Source organism: Balaenoptera musculus, chromosome 1, assembly GCF_009873245.2.
Source record: "Balaenoptera musculus isolate JJ_BM4_2016_0621 chromosome 1, mBalMus1.pri.v3, whole genome shotgun sequence".
Lineage (NCBI taxonomy): Eukaryota > Metazoa > Chordata > Mammalia > Artiodactyla > Balaenopteridae > Balaenoptera > Balaenoptera musculus.
Window position 1 is genome coordinate 30,457,949 of NC_045785.1, and position 17,444 is coordinate 30,475,392.

At 45.5% G+C, this 17,444-nt stretch overlaps 1 protein-coding gene across 1 annotated transcript in view; it reads right to left on the reverse strand.

The window, feature by feature from the left end:
- EPHA10 (EPH receptor A10) overlaps nucleotides 1–17,444 on the reverse strand; it is a 42,655-nt gene that overhangs the window by 19,203 nt on the left and 6,008 nt on the right. The window contains exons 4-5 of the mRNA XM_036836247.1: nucleotides 14,729–14,884; nucleotides 13,860–14,210 (exon numbers count right to left, since the gene is read on the reverse strand). Coding sequence (XP_036692142.1) covers nucleotides 13,860–14,210; nucleotides 14,729–14,884 — 507 coding nt within the window. The remainder of the gene's footprint in view (nucleotides 1–13,859; nucleotides 14,211–14,728; nucleotides 14,885–17,444) is intronic.

The window sequence follows — 17,444 nt, forward strand, 5'->3', positions numbered from 1 at the left end:
GACGAGGCTATGGAGAAATTGGAACCCTGTGCACTGTTGGTGGGAATGCAAATTGGTGCAGCCACTATGGAAAACAGTATGGAGGTTCCTTGAAAAAATAAAAATAGGATGCAACTAGAGATTATCATACTAAGTGAAGTAAGTCAGAAAGAGAAAGACAAATACCATATGATATCACTTAACATGTGGAATCTAAAAGATAACACAAATGAACCTATCTATGAAAAATAAACAGAATCAAGGACATAGAGAACAGACTGGTGGTTGCCAAGGGGGAGGGGGCAGGAGGAGGGGTGGAGTGGGAGGTTGGGTTTAGCAGATGTAAGCTTTTATACATAGAATGGATAAAAAACAAGGTCCTACTGAATAGCACAGAGAACCATATTCAGTATCCTATGATAAACTATAATGGAAAACATATTAAAAAATGTATATATGCGTATAACTGAATCACTTTGTACAGCAGAAATTAACACAACATTGTAAATCAACTACACTTCAATTAAAAAATTGATAAAAAATACAATAGGGCTTCCCTGGTGGCGCAGTGGTTGAGAATCTGCCTGCCAATGCAGGGGACACAGGTTCGAGCCCTGGTCTGGGAGGATCCCACATGCTGCGGAGCGGCTGGGCCTGCGCGTCTGGAGCCTGTGCTCCGCAACAAGAGAGGCCGCGATAGTGAGGGGCCCGCGCACCGCGATGAAGAGTGGCCCCCGCTCGCCGCAACTGGAGAGGGCCCTTGCACAGAGACGAAGACCCAACACAGCCTAAAATAAAAAAAAATTTTTTTTAAATACAATAAAATAAAAATAGAACTACCATGTGATGTAGCAATCCCTCTTCTGAGTATATAGCCCAAGGAAATGAAATCACAATTTTGAAGAAAGTTCTGCACTTCCATGTTCACTGCAGCATTATTCACAATAGCCAAGATATGGAAACAACATAAGTGTCTGTTGACAGATGAATGGATAAAGACAAGAAAATTATATACGTATATATTTAATGATATGTTTTTCAGCGATTAAAAAAAAGATATCCTGCCATTAGCAAAAACACAGATGCACCTTGAGGGCATTATGCTAAGTGAAATAAGACAGAGAGAGACAAATACTGCATGATCTCACTTATATGTAGAATCTAAAAATGCCAAGCTCGGGACTTCCCTGGTGGCGCAGTGGTTAAGAATCCGCCTGCCAATGCAGGGGACGCGGGTTCGAGCCCTGGTCTGGGAAGATCCCACATGCCACTGAGCAACTAAGCCTGTGCACCACAACTACTGAGCTTGCGCTCTAGAGCCCGCGAGCCACAACTACTGAAGCCCACATGCCACAACTACTGAAGCCCGTGCACCTAGAGACCGTGCTCCACAACAAGAGAAGCCACCGCAATGAGAAGCCCGCGCACCACAACGAAGAGTAGCCCCCGCTCGCCGCAACTAGAGAAAGCCCGCATGCAGCAACGAAGACCCAATGCAGCCATAAATAAATAAATAAATATATAATTTAAAAAAAAATAAAAATAAAAATGCCAAACTCATAGAAACAGAGAGTAGACTGGTTTTTGACAAGAGCTAGGGGGTGGGGGAAATGGGGAGATGTTGGTCAAAGGTAGGAACTTCCAATTATAAGATGAATTACATCTGGGGATCTAATGTATGGCATGGTGTACTTGAAAACTGCTAAGAGAGATCTTGAATGTTTTCACCAGACTCATAAAACATACTTATGTGAGGTGACGGATGTGTTAACTAACCTTCCCATGGCAATCATTTCACAATACACACATACACCAAATCATCACATTGTACACCTTAGACTTACACAAAGGTGTAATTCAATTATATCTCAATAAAGCTGGGGGAAAAAATAATGTGATGTAGACATACAATGGAATACTATTCAGCCTAAAAAAAGGAAGTCCCATCACATGCAACAACATGGATGAACTTTGAGGACATTATGCTGAGTGAAATAAGCCAGTCACGAAAAGACAGATTCTGCATGATTCCACTTCTATGAAGTATCTAAAGTAATCGAACTCTTAGAAAGTAGAATGGTGGTTGCCAGGGTCCGGGGGGAGGGGGAAAGAGGAGTTGTTGTTCAAGGGGTATAGAGTTTGCATTTTGCAAGATGAAAATGTTCTAGAGGTCTGTTGTACAATAATTGCATATAGTTAACACTACTGTACTGTACACTTAAAAATGGTTAATTTGGTAAATTTCATGTTATATGTTTTTTTACCACAATTAAAAAAAGTATTGATGCCCAGGTCATAAACCCAAAGCAATTAAATCATAATTTCTGTGGGGTGGGACTCAGGCATTAGCATCTTTTTTAAAAGCTTCTCAATGATTCCAGTGTGCAGACAGATTTGAGAACCTAGTCTAGATAATGGGGGGACAGACAGTAGCAAACAAACAAAAGTGTAATCATGCCAGAATAAGGTACCACCAGGTTACTGGGAGGAAAGATCATGACTTCACTTTAAGTGTGTTGAGCAGAGAGGTTCCCAAGAGAAGATGCCAGAAAGGCAGCTGGATAAGTGGTTCCAAGGCTCCCAAAAGGTATCTGGGAGGGTGATAGAGATCTGAGAGCCATCAGGAGGTGATTCGATGAAACTGCCCAGGGCAATGCACAGAGAGAGAGAAGGCAAAGCTTTCAGGAAACAAGCCCAAGAAAAGGCAGGCAAAGGAAGAGGAGCTTGGAAAGGAGAAGCCAGAGAGGTAGGAGGAAAAACCAGGAGCAAAGGAGGCTACAGAAGCCCAGGGAAGAGAACATTTAGGAAGGTTCCTTCCTGACTCTTCCAGTTATTAGCTATTGGGCCACAAGCAAGAGCCTCGGTTTCCTTATATGTAGATTGGAAACAATAATGACCTCCTTAGGCCTGCTGTGAGAAGTTTATGAATTAATGCATATGGAGAGCTTAGCACAATACCTGACACAGAACAAGCATTCAATACCAAGTTTACCAGCAAGAGGAGCCGCTGGTTGGCAGTGTCATATGCTGAGCAGAGACGGGGCAAGATGATTCAAAGTGCCCACTGGCTTTAACAGTGTGGAGGTTCCTGGTGACTTCAGGGGATAGAGGGGAAGTGGACAGCAGGTGGCACGGGGCCAAGGAAGTGGAGAGAAGGGCACATGGAGCTCACTCTTAGAAAAGCGTATAAACATGGCTTCCAGTTTTAAATGGTAACCATCTACCAGCCTCCACCTCCAGTCTCTCCCAAATTCTAATTAAAACCCAAAGATACAGAAAGAGTTGAAAACACAGAATGTCACCGTAAACTAATCTTGACAGCTGATTGCCAGAACGGGGTGATGGGGAGTAGAGTGGCATATTTCCACCTACGATAAAGCCAGTGGTACTGGACTGAAAAATACAATTGTAGTACACCCCCAGGCTATGCTGCTCACAGAGTGACATTGCCTCCCATCCTAAAAATAACTTGGAAGATCCTTTATCCTTCCTCCCACTGTCTGACCCTTAAAAAAAAAAAAAGCAAGGTCTTTGTCAACTGGACAATGACTGCACAGCCATCACTCTACTGCATAGTTGCTTTGGAGGAAAAGTGTTCTTCCCTATCCCCGGAGAGTGCCTCCCAGCCTAGATACACTTGGAGATGGCAGCTCCCAGAAAAGATGTAGGCACAAAGGGAAGAAGAGTGATGAAACATCCTAGGAAGGGGCACAATCCCTTGTAGATACAGATGGAGGGCAGAGATAGGAAAGAGCCAGGAATGTCATTTTTTAAAACTGCATTTGTTGAAAGTTATCAGATGGCCAGGATATAGAGGTAGGAGAAGGTTGCATTTCAGCCCCGCAGAGCTATGTTAGATGAAAGCCTGATAAATCCTGACAGTGGAGCTAAAACCTGAGCCCAAGCACCTGCCCTCCCACTGTAGATTGGTAATGAGATCAGTCAGCACCAAAGTGGGGCTGAGAGTACAGCAGACACTACTGGAAACCTATTCAACGGCCATGTCCCCCTTCCCTGCTGACTGAGCCCAGTTTTTGATTCAGGGTCTACTGTCTGCCCTGAGATGACTCAGGTTAATTCTGATTGTTCTAAAACATCTGTGTGCACTCATTCCCTTTGCCAATAATTGGGTTAGGGTTGGGTTCATAATCCAGTTCTGGCCAACAAAAGGAGAAATCACCTAAGGGGAGGAGGGATTATGGGAAAGGTTTCTGGCTTTTAAAAAGATACCAACATTTTCTATGTCTACATTTTTATTCCTGCCCTGCAACTGAGGACATGGGGTGGGAGGGCGAAGCTGGGGCAAAGTGAGAGTAGCATGAACATATATACACTACCGAATGTAAAATAGCTGGCTGGTGGGAAGCAGCAGCATAGCACAAGGAGACAGGCTCGGGGCTTTGCGATGACCTAGAGGGGTGGGATAGGGAGAATGGGAGGGAGGTTCAAGAGGGAGGGGAGGGCTTCCCTGGTGGCGCAGTGGTTAAGAATCTGCCTGCCAATGCAGGGGACACGGGTTCGAGCCCTGGTCTGGGAAGATCCTACATGCCGCCGAGCAACTAAGCCCGTGAGGCACAACTACTGAGCCTGCGCGTCTAGAGCCTGTCCTCCGCAACAAGAGAAGCCACGACAATGAGAAGCCCGTGCACCGCGATGAAGAGTAGCCCCTGCTCGCCGCAACTACAGAAAGCCCTCGCACAGAAACGAAAACCCAACACAGCCAAAAATAAATAAATAAATAAATAAATTTATTTAAAAAAAAAAAAAAAGAGGGAGGGGATATGGGGACATATGTATGCATGTGGCTGATTCGCTTTGTTGTGCAACAGAAACTAACACAGTATTGTGAAGCAATTATACTCCAATAAAGATCTATTAAGAAAAAAGAAATAAAGGAATAGAGTCACAACTAAAAAAAAAAAAGATACCAACAAGGAAGAAACAGTTCTTTTTCTGCCCTGGATCGTAAGGACATGATGATGTTTGGAGCAGCTGCATCCAACTTGCCACCATAAGGGAGCCACCCTATGTTATAAGGATGGCAGAGTGGAGAGAAAGAAAGAACCTGGGTCCCTGAGGGCACTGTTGAGCTGCTGAATTAACCAAGATCTAATTCTCCTCTTCTTAGGTAAGCTAATAAGTCATTTCAGTCAAATGTCATTTGCACTGAGACGTATTGTTACTTGCAGCTGAAAGCCTCACAAACCAGTAAAAAGAACAATTCATGTATCTTGTTTTGGTTTTTGTTTTTTTTGGCAAACATCAGCTATTTCCTTGTTCGAGAACAAGTAAACAGAAAACACTAAGAAATTGGGCATATGAAAAAATATTTCTGAATAAGCAAAAAAAAGTATTACTCTAAAGACTCAGGAGGGGACTTCCCTGGTGGCACAGTGGTTAAGAATCTGCCTGCCAATGCAGGGGACACAGGTTCAAGCCCTGGTCCAGGAAGATCCCACATGCTGCGGAGCAACTAAGCCCGTGCGCCACAACTACTGAGCCTGCGCTCTAGAGCCCACAAGCCACAACTACTGAGCTTGCACGCCGCAACTACTGAAGCCCACACACCTAGATCCCATGCTCACAGCAAAGAGAAGCCACCACAGTGAGAAGCCCGTGCACCACAATGAAGAGTAGCCCCCACTCGCCACAACTAGAGAAAGCCCACACGCAGCAACGAAGACCCAAAGCAGCCAAAAATAAATAAATAAATTTTTTTAAAAAATGAAGACTCAGGAGGAGCAGATCTTTAAGAGCGATTAATATGACAGTTAGAAGAACAAGTAAGGAGACTGTTTGGCATCTTCAAGAAGATGAAAGAAAACACAGCCTCCTGAAATAGGAGCAGAAGGCCACGAAGAGAAAACAGATGGAGAAGAAAAAGAAACAGGATGAGATGAGATAAAAGTGGAGAAAGTGAGAAAGGCGTGTAGGGAAACTAAAAATGCATTAGCAAAATCAAAATATTTAAAAGTCATTACATATAAGGAATTTAACAAAATTACAAGCAGAATGGGAAAGTTAAACCTCTTAGTCCTTGGAACATCAAGTAGACAATAAGAGGGAAATAGGAGAATTGAATAATATAGTACTTAATATATATGGAGATGGAGGGGGAGAGAGAGAACACTGCAGTATAAAGATAATATGCATTGCTTCAAGGTAGCCATAGAATAGTTAAAATGTTTACCATACCTTAGCCTTCAAAGAAAACCACAATAGTTACTTTAAAAAGTAAACATTGGGGACTTCCCTGGTGGTGCAATGGTTAAGAATCCGCCTGCCAATGCAGGGGACACGGGTTCCAGCCCTGGTCCGGGAAGATCCCACATGCCGCAGAGCAACTAAGCCCATGCTCCACGACTACTAAGCCTGCGCTCTAGAGCCCGCGAGCCACACTACTGAGCCTGTGTGCCACAACTACTGAAGCCTGCGTGCCTAGAGCCTGTGCTCCGCAACAAAAGAAGCCACTGTAATGAGAAGGCCGCGCACTTCAACAAAGAGTAGCCCCTGCTCGCCGCAACTAGAGAAAGCCCGTGTGCAGTAACAAAGACCCAACACAGCCAAAAATAAATTTAAAAATAAATAAATAAAATAAAATAATTTTAGTCGAAACTACAATACTAGAAGAAAACACAGGTGTAAGTCTTCATGACCTTGATTTAGGCAATGGTTTCTTAGATATGAAACCAAAAGCACAAGCAACTAAAGAAAAATAGATAAACTGGACTTGATCAAAATTTAAAACTCTGAGCTTCAAAGGACACTACTAAGAAAGTGAAAGACAGGTGGCTGCCAGAGGTGGAGGTGAGAGGTGGGCAAAATGGGTGAAGGTTAATCATTAGAGAAATGCAACTCAAAACTACAGTGAGGTATCACCTCACACCAGTCAGAATGGCCATCATCAAAAAATCTACAAACAATAAATGCTGGAGAGGGTGTGGAGAAAAGGGAACCCTCTTGCACTGTTGGTGGGAATGTAAATTGATACAGCCACTATGGAGAACAGTATGTAGGTTCCTTAAAAAACTAAAAATAGAACTACCATATGACCCAGCAATCCCACTACGGGGCATATATCCTGAGAAAACCATAATTCAAAGAGTCATGTACCACAATGTTCACTGCAGCTCTATTTACAATAGCCAGGACATGGAAGCAACCTAAGTGCCCATCGACAGATGAATGGATAAAGAAGATGTGGCACATATATACAATGGAATATTCCTCAGCCATAAAAAGAATCGAAATTGAGTTATTTGTAGTGAGGTGGATGGACCTAGAGACTGTCATACAGAGTGAAGTAAGTCAGAAAGAGAAAAACAAATACCGTATGCTGACACATATATATGGAATCTAAAAAAAAAAAAAATGGTTCTGAAGAACCTAGGGGCAGGACAGGAATAAAGACACAGACATAGAGAATGGACTTGAGGACACGGGGAGGGGGAAGGGTAAACTGGGACGAAGTGAGAGAGCGGCATGGACATATATACACTACCAAATGTAAAACAGATAGCTAGTGGGAAGCAACCGCATAGCACAGGGAGGTCAGCTTGGTGCTTTGTGTCCACCTAGAGGGGTGGGATAAGGAGGGTGGGAGGGAGATGCAAGAGGGAGGAGATATGGGGAACGTATGTATATGTATAGCTGATTCACTTTGTTATACAGCAGCAACTAACACAACATTGTAAAGCAATTATACTCCAATAAAGAAGTTAAAAAAAAAATTTTTTTAAATGGGTGAAGGTGGTCAAAAGGTATAAACTTCCTGTTATAAAATAAATAAGTCCTGGAGATGTAATGTACAGCGTGGTGACTATAGTTAATAATACTATATTGTATATTTGAAAATTGCTGGGACTTCCCTGACGGTCCAGTGGTTAGGACTCCACATATTCACTGCCAAAGGCCTGGGTTCAATCCCTGGTCAGGGAACTAAGATCCCGCAAACTGTGCAGTGTGGCCAAAAAAAAAAAAAAAAATTGCTAAGAGAGTAGATCTTAAGAGTTCTTGTAACTATGTGTGCCTGTGGATGATCTAGACTTATTGTGTGATCATTTTACAATATATACAAATATCAAATCATTAAGTTGTATACCTGAAGTTAATATCATGTTATATGTCAATTACATCTCCGTTGGAAAAAAAAGTGAGTGGCAACCCACAGAGTAGGAGAAAATATTAGCAAACCATGTATCATAATGGTCATTATGTGTTGAACTGTGTCCCCCAAAAAAGATATTTTGAGGTCCTAACCCCCAGTACCTCTAGAATGTGACTTTATTTGGAAATATGGTCTTCACAGAGGTAATCAAGTTAACATGAAGTCATTTGGGTGGGCCCTAATCCAATGTGACTGGTGTTCTTCTGAATGGGGGGAAATTTAGACACAGAGAGGGACTCCCATACAGAGAAGATGATGTGGAGACACACAGGGAAAAGAGGGCCATGTGACTGGAGTGATGCATCTACAAACCAAGGAAGGCCAAGGACTGCCAGCAAACACCAGAGGCTAGAAGGAAGGAAGGATTCTCCCTTAGAGCAGTCAGAGAAAGCATGGCCCAGCTGACACCTTGATTTCAAACTTCTAGCTTCCAGAACTGTGAGACAAGAAATTTCTTTTGTTTTAAGCCATCCAATGTTTGGTACTTTGTTATAGCAGCCCTAGGAAAGTAATACAAAGGTATACAGAATATACAGATTAGACAAAAAACCTCTTATAACTCAATGACAAAAAGAAAACCCAGCACATGAAAAGAGGTTCAACATCATTAGTCATTATGGAAATGTAAACTAAAACTGCAGTGAGATACCATTTCATATCCACTAGGATGGCTAAGATCAGCAAGACAAACAAGTGCTGGTGAGGAGGTGGAGAAACTGGAAGCCTTGTACATTTGCTGGTGGGAATGTAAAAAGGTACAGTTGCTTTGGAAGACAGTCTGGCAATTCCTCAAAAAGTTCAGCAGCTCCTCAAAAAGATAAAAAAGTTTCCATATGTATTGGTCAGCTCAGGCTGCCATAACAAGATACTGTAGACTGGGTGGCTTAAATAACAAAAATGTATTTTCTCACAGTTCTAAAGGCTAGAAATCCCAGACGATGCTTGCAGATTCATATTTGTATTCTAGTGAGGGCTCTCTTCCTGACTTGCAGACAGCCACCTTCTTGCTGTGTCCTCACCTGTCTTTTCCTCTGTGTATGCACAAAGAGAGCAAATGAGCTCTGGTGTCTGTTCCTCTTCTCATAAGGACACTAGTCCTTGGGATTAGGGCCTCGCCCTTATGACCTCATTAACCTTAATTATTTCCTTAAAGGCCCTACCTCCAAATACAGTCACACTGGGGGTTAAGGCTTCAACATATGAATCTGGGAGAGACAATTCAGTCTATGACATCATATGACCTAGCAATTCCACTCCTAAGTATATACCCAAGAGGACTGAAAACCTATGTTTCCACAAAAACTTGCACATGAATGTTCATAGCAGCATTACTCTAATAGCCAAAAAGCAGAAACAGTCCAAAGTCCATAAACTGATGAATGAATACACAAAATTGTGGTATATCCATACAATGGAACGTTAAGTGAGCCATAAAACGGAATGGCATACTGACACATACTACAACATGGACAAACCTTGAAAACATTATGCTAAGTGAAAAAAGCCAGACATAAAAGTCCACATACTGCATAATTCCATGTATATAAAATGCCCAGAATAGGCAAATCCGTAGAAACAGAGAGTAGATTAGTAGTTATTAGGGGCTGGAGCGGGTGGGAGGAATGGGGAGTGACTGTTAATGGGTTTCTTTTGGGGATGATGAAAATGTTCTGGAATTAGAGAGTTTGTGATAGTTGCTAGGAAAAATGACTGAATTGTACACTTTAAAAGGTAAGTGAAATTTTATGGTATGTGAATTATATCTACAAAGAAAATGACAATATGAGCAATGTGATATATTATGTATAAAAACATACTGGAGGGGGCTTCCCTGGTGGCGCAGTGGTTGAGAATCTGCCTGCCAATGCAGGGGACACGGGTTCCAGCCCTGGTCTGGGAAGATCCCACATGCCGCGGAGCGACTGGGCCCGTGAGCCACAATTACTGAGCCTGCGCGTCTGGAGCCTGTGCTCCGCAACAAGAGAGGCCGCGATAGTGAGAGGCCCGCGCACTGCGATGAAGAATGGCCCCCACTTGCCGCAACTGGAGAAAGCCCTCACACAGAAACGAAGACCCAACACAGCCATAAATAAATAAATAAATAAATAAATAAATAAATAAATAAATAAACATACTGGATGTGACCAAAGCTATTCTCAGAGGAAATTTCATAGGCTTAAAATATTAAAACTATAATATAAAAACTAAGCACTGGGACTTCGCTGGTGGTCCAGCAGTTAAGACTCCGTGCTCCCAATGCAGGGTTCGATCCCTGGTCAGGGAACTAGATCCCACATGCATGCCACAACTAAAGATCCTGCATGCTGCAACTAAGAGCCCACATGCTGCAATGAAGATCCTGCCTGCAGCAACAAAGATCCTACGTGCTGCAACTAAGACCTGGCACAGGCAAATAAATAAATAAATATTTTTAAAAAACACAGAAACTAAGCACTGAACTCACCTAGAAAAAGACTTCAGGAAATCAGGAGGATGGTATTAATAAAGATAAAATCATAAAATAAGTGACAAAAGTAAAGAGCAGTGGAATTGATAAGTTCAAGAGCTGGTTATTTGTCATAACCAATAAAATTAACTTCTGACCAGAATAATTTTAAAAAAGAAATCACAGGACACAACATGAAGAAAGAGAAAGTAGAGTTAACTCCAGATACTATGGAAAGTTTTTAAATAAGCGTTTCTGGGCTAATAAATTAGAAAAAGATCAAGAAAAGATATTCTATGAAAGTACAGATTAACAAAACTGATTCAAGAAGTTATAGAAAAGATTGGGAACATCAGCAAGGTACAGTTTCCCAGGCAGTTTTGCATGCCTTCAAAGAATGATAATTATGCTATTTAAACTGTTCCAGAACAGAGAAAAAGAAGAGATTATTCCTGGGCTTCCCTGGTGGCGCAGTGGTTAAGAATCTGCCTGCCAATGCAGGGGACACGGGTTCGAGCCCTGGTCTGGGAAGATCCCACATGCCGCGGAGCAACCAAGCCCGTGAGCCACAACTACTGAGCTTGCGCGTCTGGAGCTTGTGCTCCGCAACGGGAGAGGCCGCGACAGTGAGAGGCCCGCGCACCGCGATGAAGAGAGGCCCCCGCTCTCCGCAACTGGAGAAAGCCCTCGCACAGAAACGAAGACCCAACACAGCCAAATATAAATAAATAAATAAATAAATAAATAAATAAATAAATTTATTAAAAAAAAAATTTAAATCAGATAATTTCTTTAAAAAAAAAAGATTACTCCTGATGCCTTTTTCAAAGCCCACCCAAAATGCTAAAACTTGACAAAAAACACAATAATTTAAAAAAACTACTCTCTCTTATAAATGTAGATGGAAAAAATATTAAAATATAAGCAAATTAATTCAGCAAATATTAAAAGAATAATACACTCATCTGCAGTAGGGTATAATCTAGGAAGGCAAAAAGAACTCACATTGAAAAAATCCATTAATAGAATTCATTGCATCGAAAGGTCAAAGACAAAAAAACGTGGTCATCTTGAAAGATGCTCAAGAAGCATTTTGTAAAATTAACATCCATTGCTGATTTTTCTAAAAAGTTCAGTAAAAAGTGAAAGCATTAGGGACTTCCCTGGTGGCGCAGTGGTTGGGAGTCCGCCTGCCAATGCAGGGGACACGGGTTCGAGCCCTGGTCCAGGAAGATCCCACATGCCGCGGAGCAACTAAGCCCGTGCTCCACAACTACTGAGCCTGCGCTCTAGAGCCCACGAGCCACAACTACTGAGCCCACGTGCCACAACTACTGAAGCCCGCGTGCCTAGAGCCCGTGCTCCGCAACAAGAGAAGCCACCGCAATGAGAAGCCTGCGCACTGAAAGGAAGAGTAGCCCCCTCTCGCTCCGCACAGCAATGAAGACCCAATGCAGCCAAAAATAAATAAAAAATAAATTTAAAAAAAGTGAAAGCATTATACGGCCAAGGGGCTAAAAGCAGGGTTTTGGTATTAGACAGACCTGAGTTCAAAGATGGGTCTCGACTACTAGCTGGCTGACTTTGGATAATTCACTTGGCCTCTCAGACTTCAGTTTCATCATCTGAAAGATGATTATCATTCGATTTAAATGAATTAATGTAGAAAATCATATTGCACAGTGCCAAACACAGAGCAGCACTCAATCAGTGAAAGCTTAGTATTTTTATTAACAAAATGGAAACAGAAGAGTATTTCCTTAACATGATTTTTAAATCTATCTATATCAAAACAGGATTGTTATCAGGAAATACCAGATAAAAATTTGTGTTACGTATATTATACAAAAGGGGTTTTATAGTAGATAGTTCTAGGTATGGATATAGAAATAGAAAAAAATGTGGAAGGATATACTCCAAGATATTAGTAGTTGTATATCTCTGGATAATAGGATTATGGGTGCTCTTTTTCTATTCTGAATTTTTAAAAATGTAAATGTAATAGCAAATGTTAAATCATAATAGAGATAGTAAAAAAAAAAAAAAACCTGTTGTTCCAGAAAATCAGGCAAGTTGGGAAATCTCTCCCAAAAGGCAGAGGACATGGATTAAGAGCTGAAAATGACAAAGGAAGCGACAAGATTTGAGAATCAGAAAATGGACGTACAACTCAAGGTTTAGAAAGAGTCTTAAGAGAGAGATCAGAGTTATCAGAAGTTCTAGTCAAAGCAATAACTGGAAATAAAAACTGAAAAAAATTTTTTCCAGGAATAAAAAAAGGTATGCAGATCCAAAGTTTTACTATGTTCTAGCCAAACTCAATGAAAAGAGGTCAATATTGGTTAAATTTTATTTTCACCAGTAGGCTAAAGAATTATACAAACATCCATGTGTGTACACATTCATATTCAAGTCACCTACAAAACAATGAAGATTACCCTGACCTCAGACTATTCTGCAATACAACTGCCATCAGACGGGGAAGCAGAGTCACAAACGGATCATATCGTCTCAGATACGAAAAGACCATACCACTCACTCACTTATCTTTCTTGCAAAGGATACTTGAAGGATTACTTGAAGCTGTACCCCAGCTGAGTGAGACAAATCAAAAGTAAATGTCAAGAATGAGGAAGGTGTAGTATAAAAGGATTGTAGGTCTTCATTTATTCATCTCAATTCCAGACTCCGAAATGTGACTGTTATGTGTTGACCAGTGAATTCTATTGCCCCTTACAGTCTGACCCTCCGTGCTTCCTTGCTCTTTTCCAGGACCAGGAAAGAGGGTGACAATGCAGCAAAACCCTTGCAGAGGCCGAGGGACGAAGTCAGAGGGATACACACAGGGTCCCTCTTTCTAAGACAGGAAAGAAGGAGGTATGATTCTGGTTCCCACTGAAATTTTTGAGAAGGGAGGGCAAAAGATTGAGTAACCTTCCACCTCTTTTGCCGGGAAACGAGAGGCAAGGCAACTGCAGAGTTGGATGTGGGGCACAGGCTTTCTGCGAGGTCAGGAGGAGGAGAACGCACTGGCTCCCGCAGAATCACTAACACTCATAACCTCTCTGGCCCAGAGGCACAGAGTCACCTGCATCCTCAATCTCTCCTCCGTGGCCTTCGGGAAGGGGGCTGACCTCGATGGGGGTCGCCAGGGTCGGGGATTTTTGTTTAAGACCAGCGATCGCAGTTTATCCGGGGTGGCTGCGGGCTGTGGGGATGCTCGCGGTGGGCTGGACGGGCGGGCGCGCGGGGTGCGGAAGGCCTTACCCCCGGCGCCGGTGGAGACGGTGACCTGCGCGTAGGTGGCTCCCGCGGCGGCCTCCGGGCCCGACACTCCGTTGAGCGCGGCTACGCGCACGGTGTAGCGCGCGCCGGGCCGCAGGTGCAGCAGCGTGGCGGCGCGCTCCCGCAGCCCCGCCTGGCGCGGCACGAAGGCCACGCGCGGCCCGCACGGCTCGCACGCGCCCGCCGGGCCCTCGCGGCCGCAGCGCAGGCACAGCAGCGAGTAGGTGACGTCCGAGCGGCCGCCGGAGTCGGCCGGAGGCAGCCAGCGCAGCCGCAGCGCCAGCGGCGAGCGGCTCAAGCTGTACTGCAGGTCCCGCGGCGCCGACGGCGGCCCTGGGGGCACAGAGGCGGGCGCCATCAGGGGCGGGGGGAGGAAGGGCGGGATGGGGGCGGGGCCAGTGAGGGGGAGGGACGGGGGCGTGGAGCAGTGAGGGCCGGGATGTGGGAGTGGGGCGCGGTCAGTGATGGGGTGGGAGGACGTCAGTGAGTGGATGAGGTTGGGGATCTGGGGACCCAGCAGAGTGTGAGGGGCGGGAGTCCCCCGCCTGGCTGGAGAGTTGGGAGAGATGAGGGCGGGGATGTTTGTAGGCGGCGCACACGGTGATCCCCCAACAAGCCTAACCTCATCCCTCCGTCTGGACTGTCTCTGTTGTCCTGCTTCTTCCAACCCCGGGCCCCGGCCCCCATCACCGCCCCAGGCTCCCCTTCCTCCACTCTGCCGTCTGGGTCGCTGGCCCCCACGTGCGCCCTGGCGCTGCGGAGTGTGGTACCCCTGCCCTCACAACGCCTCGATTACGCCCTTATGGACCGCCCCACCCACCATCCGGAAGGCATTCAGGAGGGGGACTCACGGGTGCAGGACGCCGAGGGCGGGTCGCTGGGCGAGCGCGCATAGCTGTCCTGGCACACGCAGAACGTGGACGCGTTTTCCAGGGCCCGGCTGTGCTCCGGGCACGGCGAGCAGAGGGGCCGCCGCGGGGACACCTTGTAAAACCCTGGGGGACAGGCTGCGGGAAGGAACTGCGTGAGGAAGGGGCTCCGCCACAGCTTCTGGCTCCCCCCGCTTTCCTGACTGTCCCCTCTGTGGTGGGCCTTATCTCCTCGAATTGTGATGGGGAAGTGGGGGGCGGGGGTCTCAGCTACTCCAGCACCGCCCCCGGGGTGGCAGCTCGTGACTGAACAACGTAGTATTACTTAACCCTTAGTAAGCGCTTAACGTGCAAACACTGCAGTGTTTCTCTTTTAGTAATTCATTAAATGCTCATAACAACCTGCGAGGTATGTGCTTTATCCTCATTTTTTAAATGAGGGAACTAAGGCTCAGAGAGGTTAAGTAACTTGCCCAGTGTCCCACAGCTAGTAAATGGAGGGATTCCAACCAAAGCCGACTGGTTTGAGAGACCACACCACACTGCCCTAACGCCCACTGGAAGAAAAGGAGCCAAACTTTCCGGTTTTGATGTGAGGACAGAAGAGAGAGGCCTCGAAGGGGTGTTCCACAGTTACCCAAGGACAGACACCCACACACTCCCAGTTACAGAGACAAAAACTCTGACGCACACAAACACACACACACTTGTCAGAGCTGCCTCCTACCTCCACTATTTGGGGGTTAATGCATCATAATTCCTCTACTGACGCACTTGGTTCCCATTTGAAAGTGGAGCCAGGCAGGTGGAGAGAGGAGAGGGACAGTGAAAGTTCCCTGGTTCTAGCCCTGGCACCTCCTCAGTTACTTTGCTTGTCTCACCTCCCCCAGGAGTCGATGGTTAAGAGCAAAGGCTTTTATATCTAAACAACCTGGGTTTGCAGCTGAGTTGCACCACTTATTTGCCATGTGGCCTTGGGCAAGTTCGTGACCTCTCTGAGCCTTGTATAGAATACCTACCTCAAAAAGGTGCTTGGAGGATTGAGATAAAACATGCAAACTGCTTAGCCCAGTACAGACAACAGTTATACAATAATAGTAGTAATCACTCTTCCTCCAACTCAGGCCTGAAGTGGAAACAGCTAAACACCCACTTTAAAAAATTCCTCCCCAGCTGGGCCAGGGAGGGAAGCAATGGCTCCTGGCCCTCCTCTCAGAGCTTGGGTGGGCCTCACCTGGTTCCCTGCCCCCGCCAGGACTTCTCTATCCCTCTCCTCTGGTTTAGCTGCTTGTGGAAGGCTGGCTGTTCTCCAGCCCCAAGAAGACATAGTACAGCAGAAGGGATGCAGACTAGCACTTGGGAAGAACTTTCAGCCTGTCTGGGAGGAGAGGGCAGAGGGCTGAGGGTTCCCATTATCTGGAAGGCTTAGGTTTGGGGGGGGGGCGTCCATGTTGCCTAGAGTCCTGGGCTTTGGGCAGCTTTGGGCAGGGTCTCTAAAGCCCAGGAGGCTTTGGAAGTCTGCCTTCAGAATGAAGCACAGGGCTAGCTAACATCGTGGTCTAGTGGGCAACAGCCACCCGGGCTGGGACTCAGGAGACCTGGGTTCCAGTGTTAGCTCTGCCACTTCCTGTGCCTCTCTGGCCTTGAGAAACCATCAGTCAAATGAGAATAATAAGCATGGCCTGCTCACCTCCATTGTGAAATAAGAGAGAGATCTATTTGCGGGGGCGGGGGGGGGTCCTCACCGCAGGTGGGAAAGAATGTGGGAGGCTCCTTTTCTCCGTGTGTATGTGGGTGTCTGGGGTCCTAGAGATGGGTGGTCCCATCAGAGACAGCATTGCTTATTTCTACTTGGAGAGGCTCTGCTTAAAAGAGGTTGTATTGAGGGGCAGACTCAGGAAGTGACTCCTGACTCCCGGCCCCTGCCTCCTTCAGAGTTACAATTTCAGGGGTCATCTAGTTCAACTCCCACTGGCCCACCCTCCAGCAGCTTTCCTAGCAGTAGCCACAGTCTTTGCTCAGATACTTGGTAATGGGGAGCCCACCTCCTTCTGAGGCCGCCTCTGCTGAACAATGCTGGCAGTTAGAAAGTGCTTCCTTTATGTTGAGTCCAAAGCAGCCTCCCTGCCTGAAACCCCCCTCATGCCACCTCATTGCAGGGGCTTGATATGCCCTGTAGAGCTTAGCATGTCTGCTTGGATCCCTCTGCTCCAGGGCAGTCCTACAGAGATTTGAAGACATGAGTCGTACACTCTGATTTTTCCCCCAAGGGAAACCCCAAGTCTTTCAGTAATTCCTCTGGTGGCTGGGAGAGAAGGAACAAGAGTCATGGTCACTAAAAAGAGAAGCCTCCACATCCATCTGCCTTTAGAGAGGGCTCTATAATAGCTGCAGAAGGCACTTGCAGGGTCTTCCCTTTCTAAATACAAATCTGATCGTTTCCTTCCCTTCTTGAAACCCTCCAACAGCTCCCCAGTGCCAACCACCCCACCCATGCCATACTGAACTCTTCCTTTCACACTTCTGGATCTTGTCCTATAATCTTACACCCCTTCTCTTCTGGTGAACTCCTATGTTTCTCCAAATCCTAGTTCAAAATAACACCTCCCTTGTGAAGCTTTCCCTGGCATCCTCCCCACCTCCATACTCCCCAAGGCAGAGTTGATGCCATTACAAATGGCCTTTGTCTGGTCTCAGC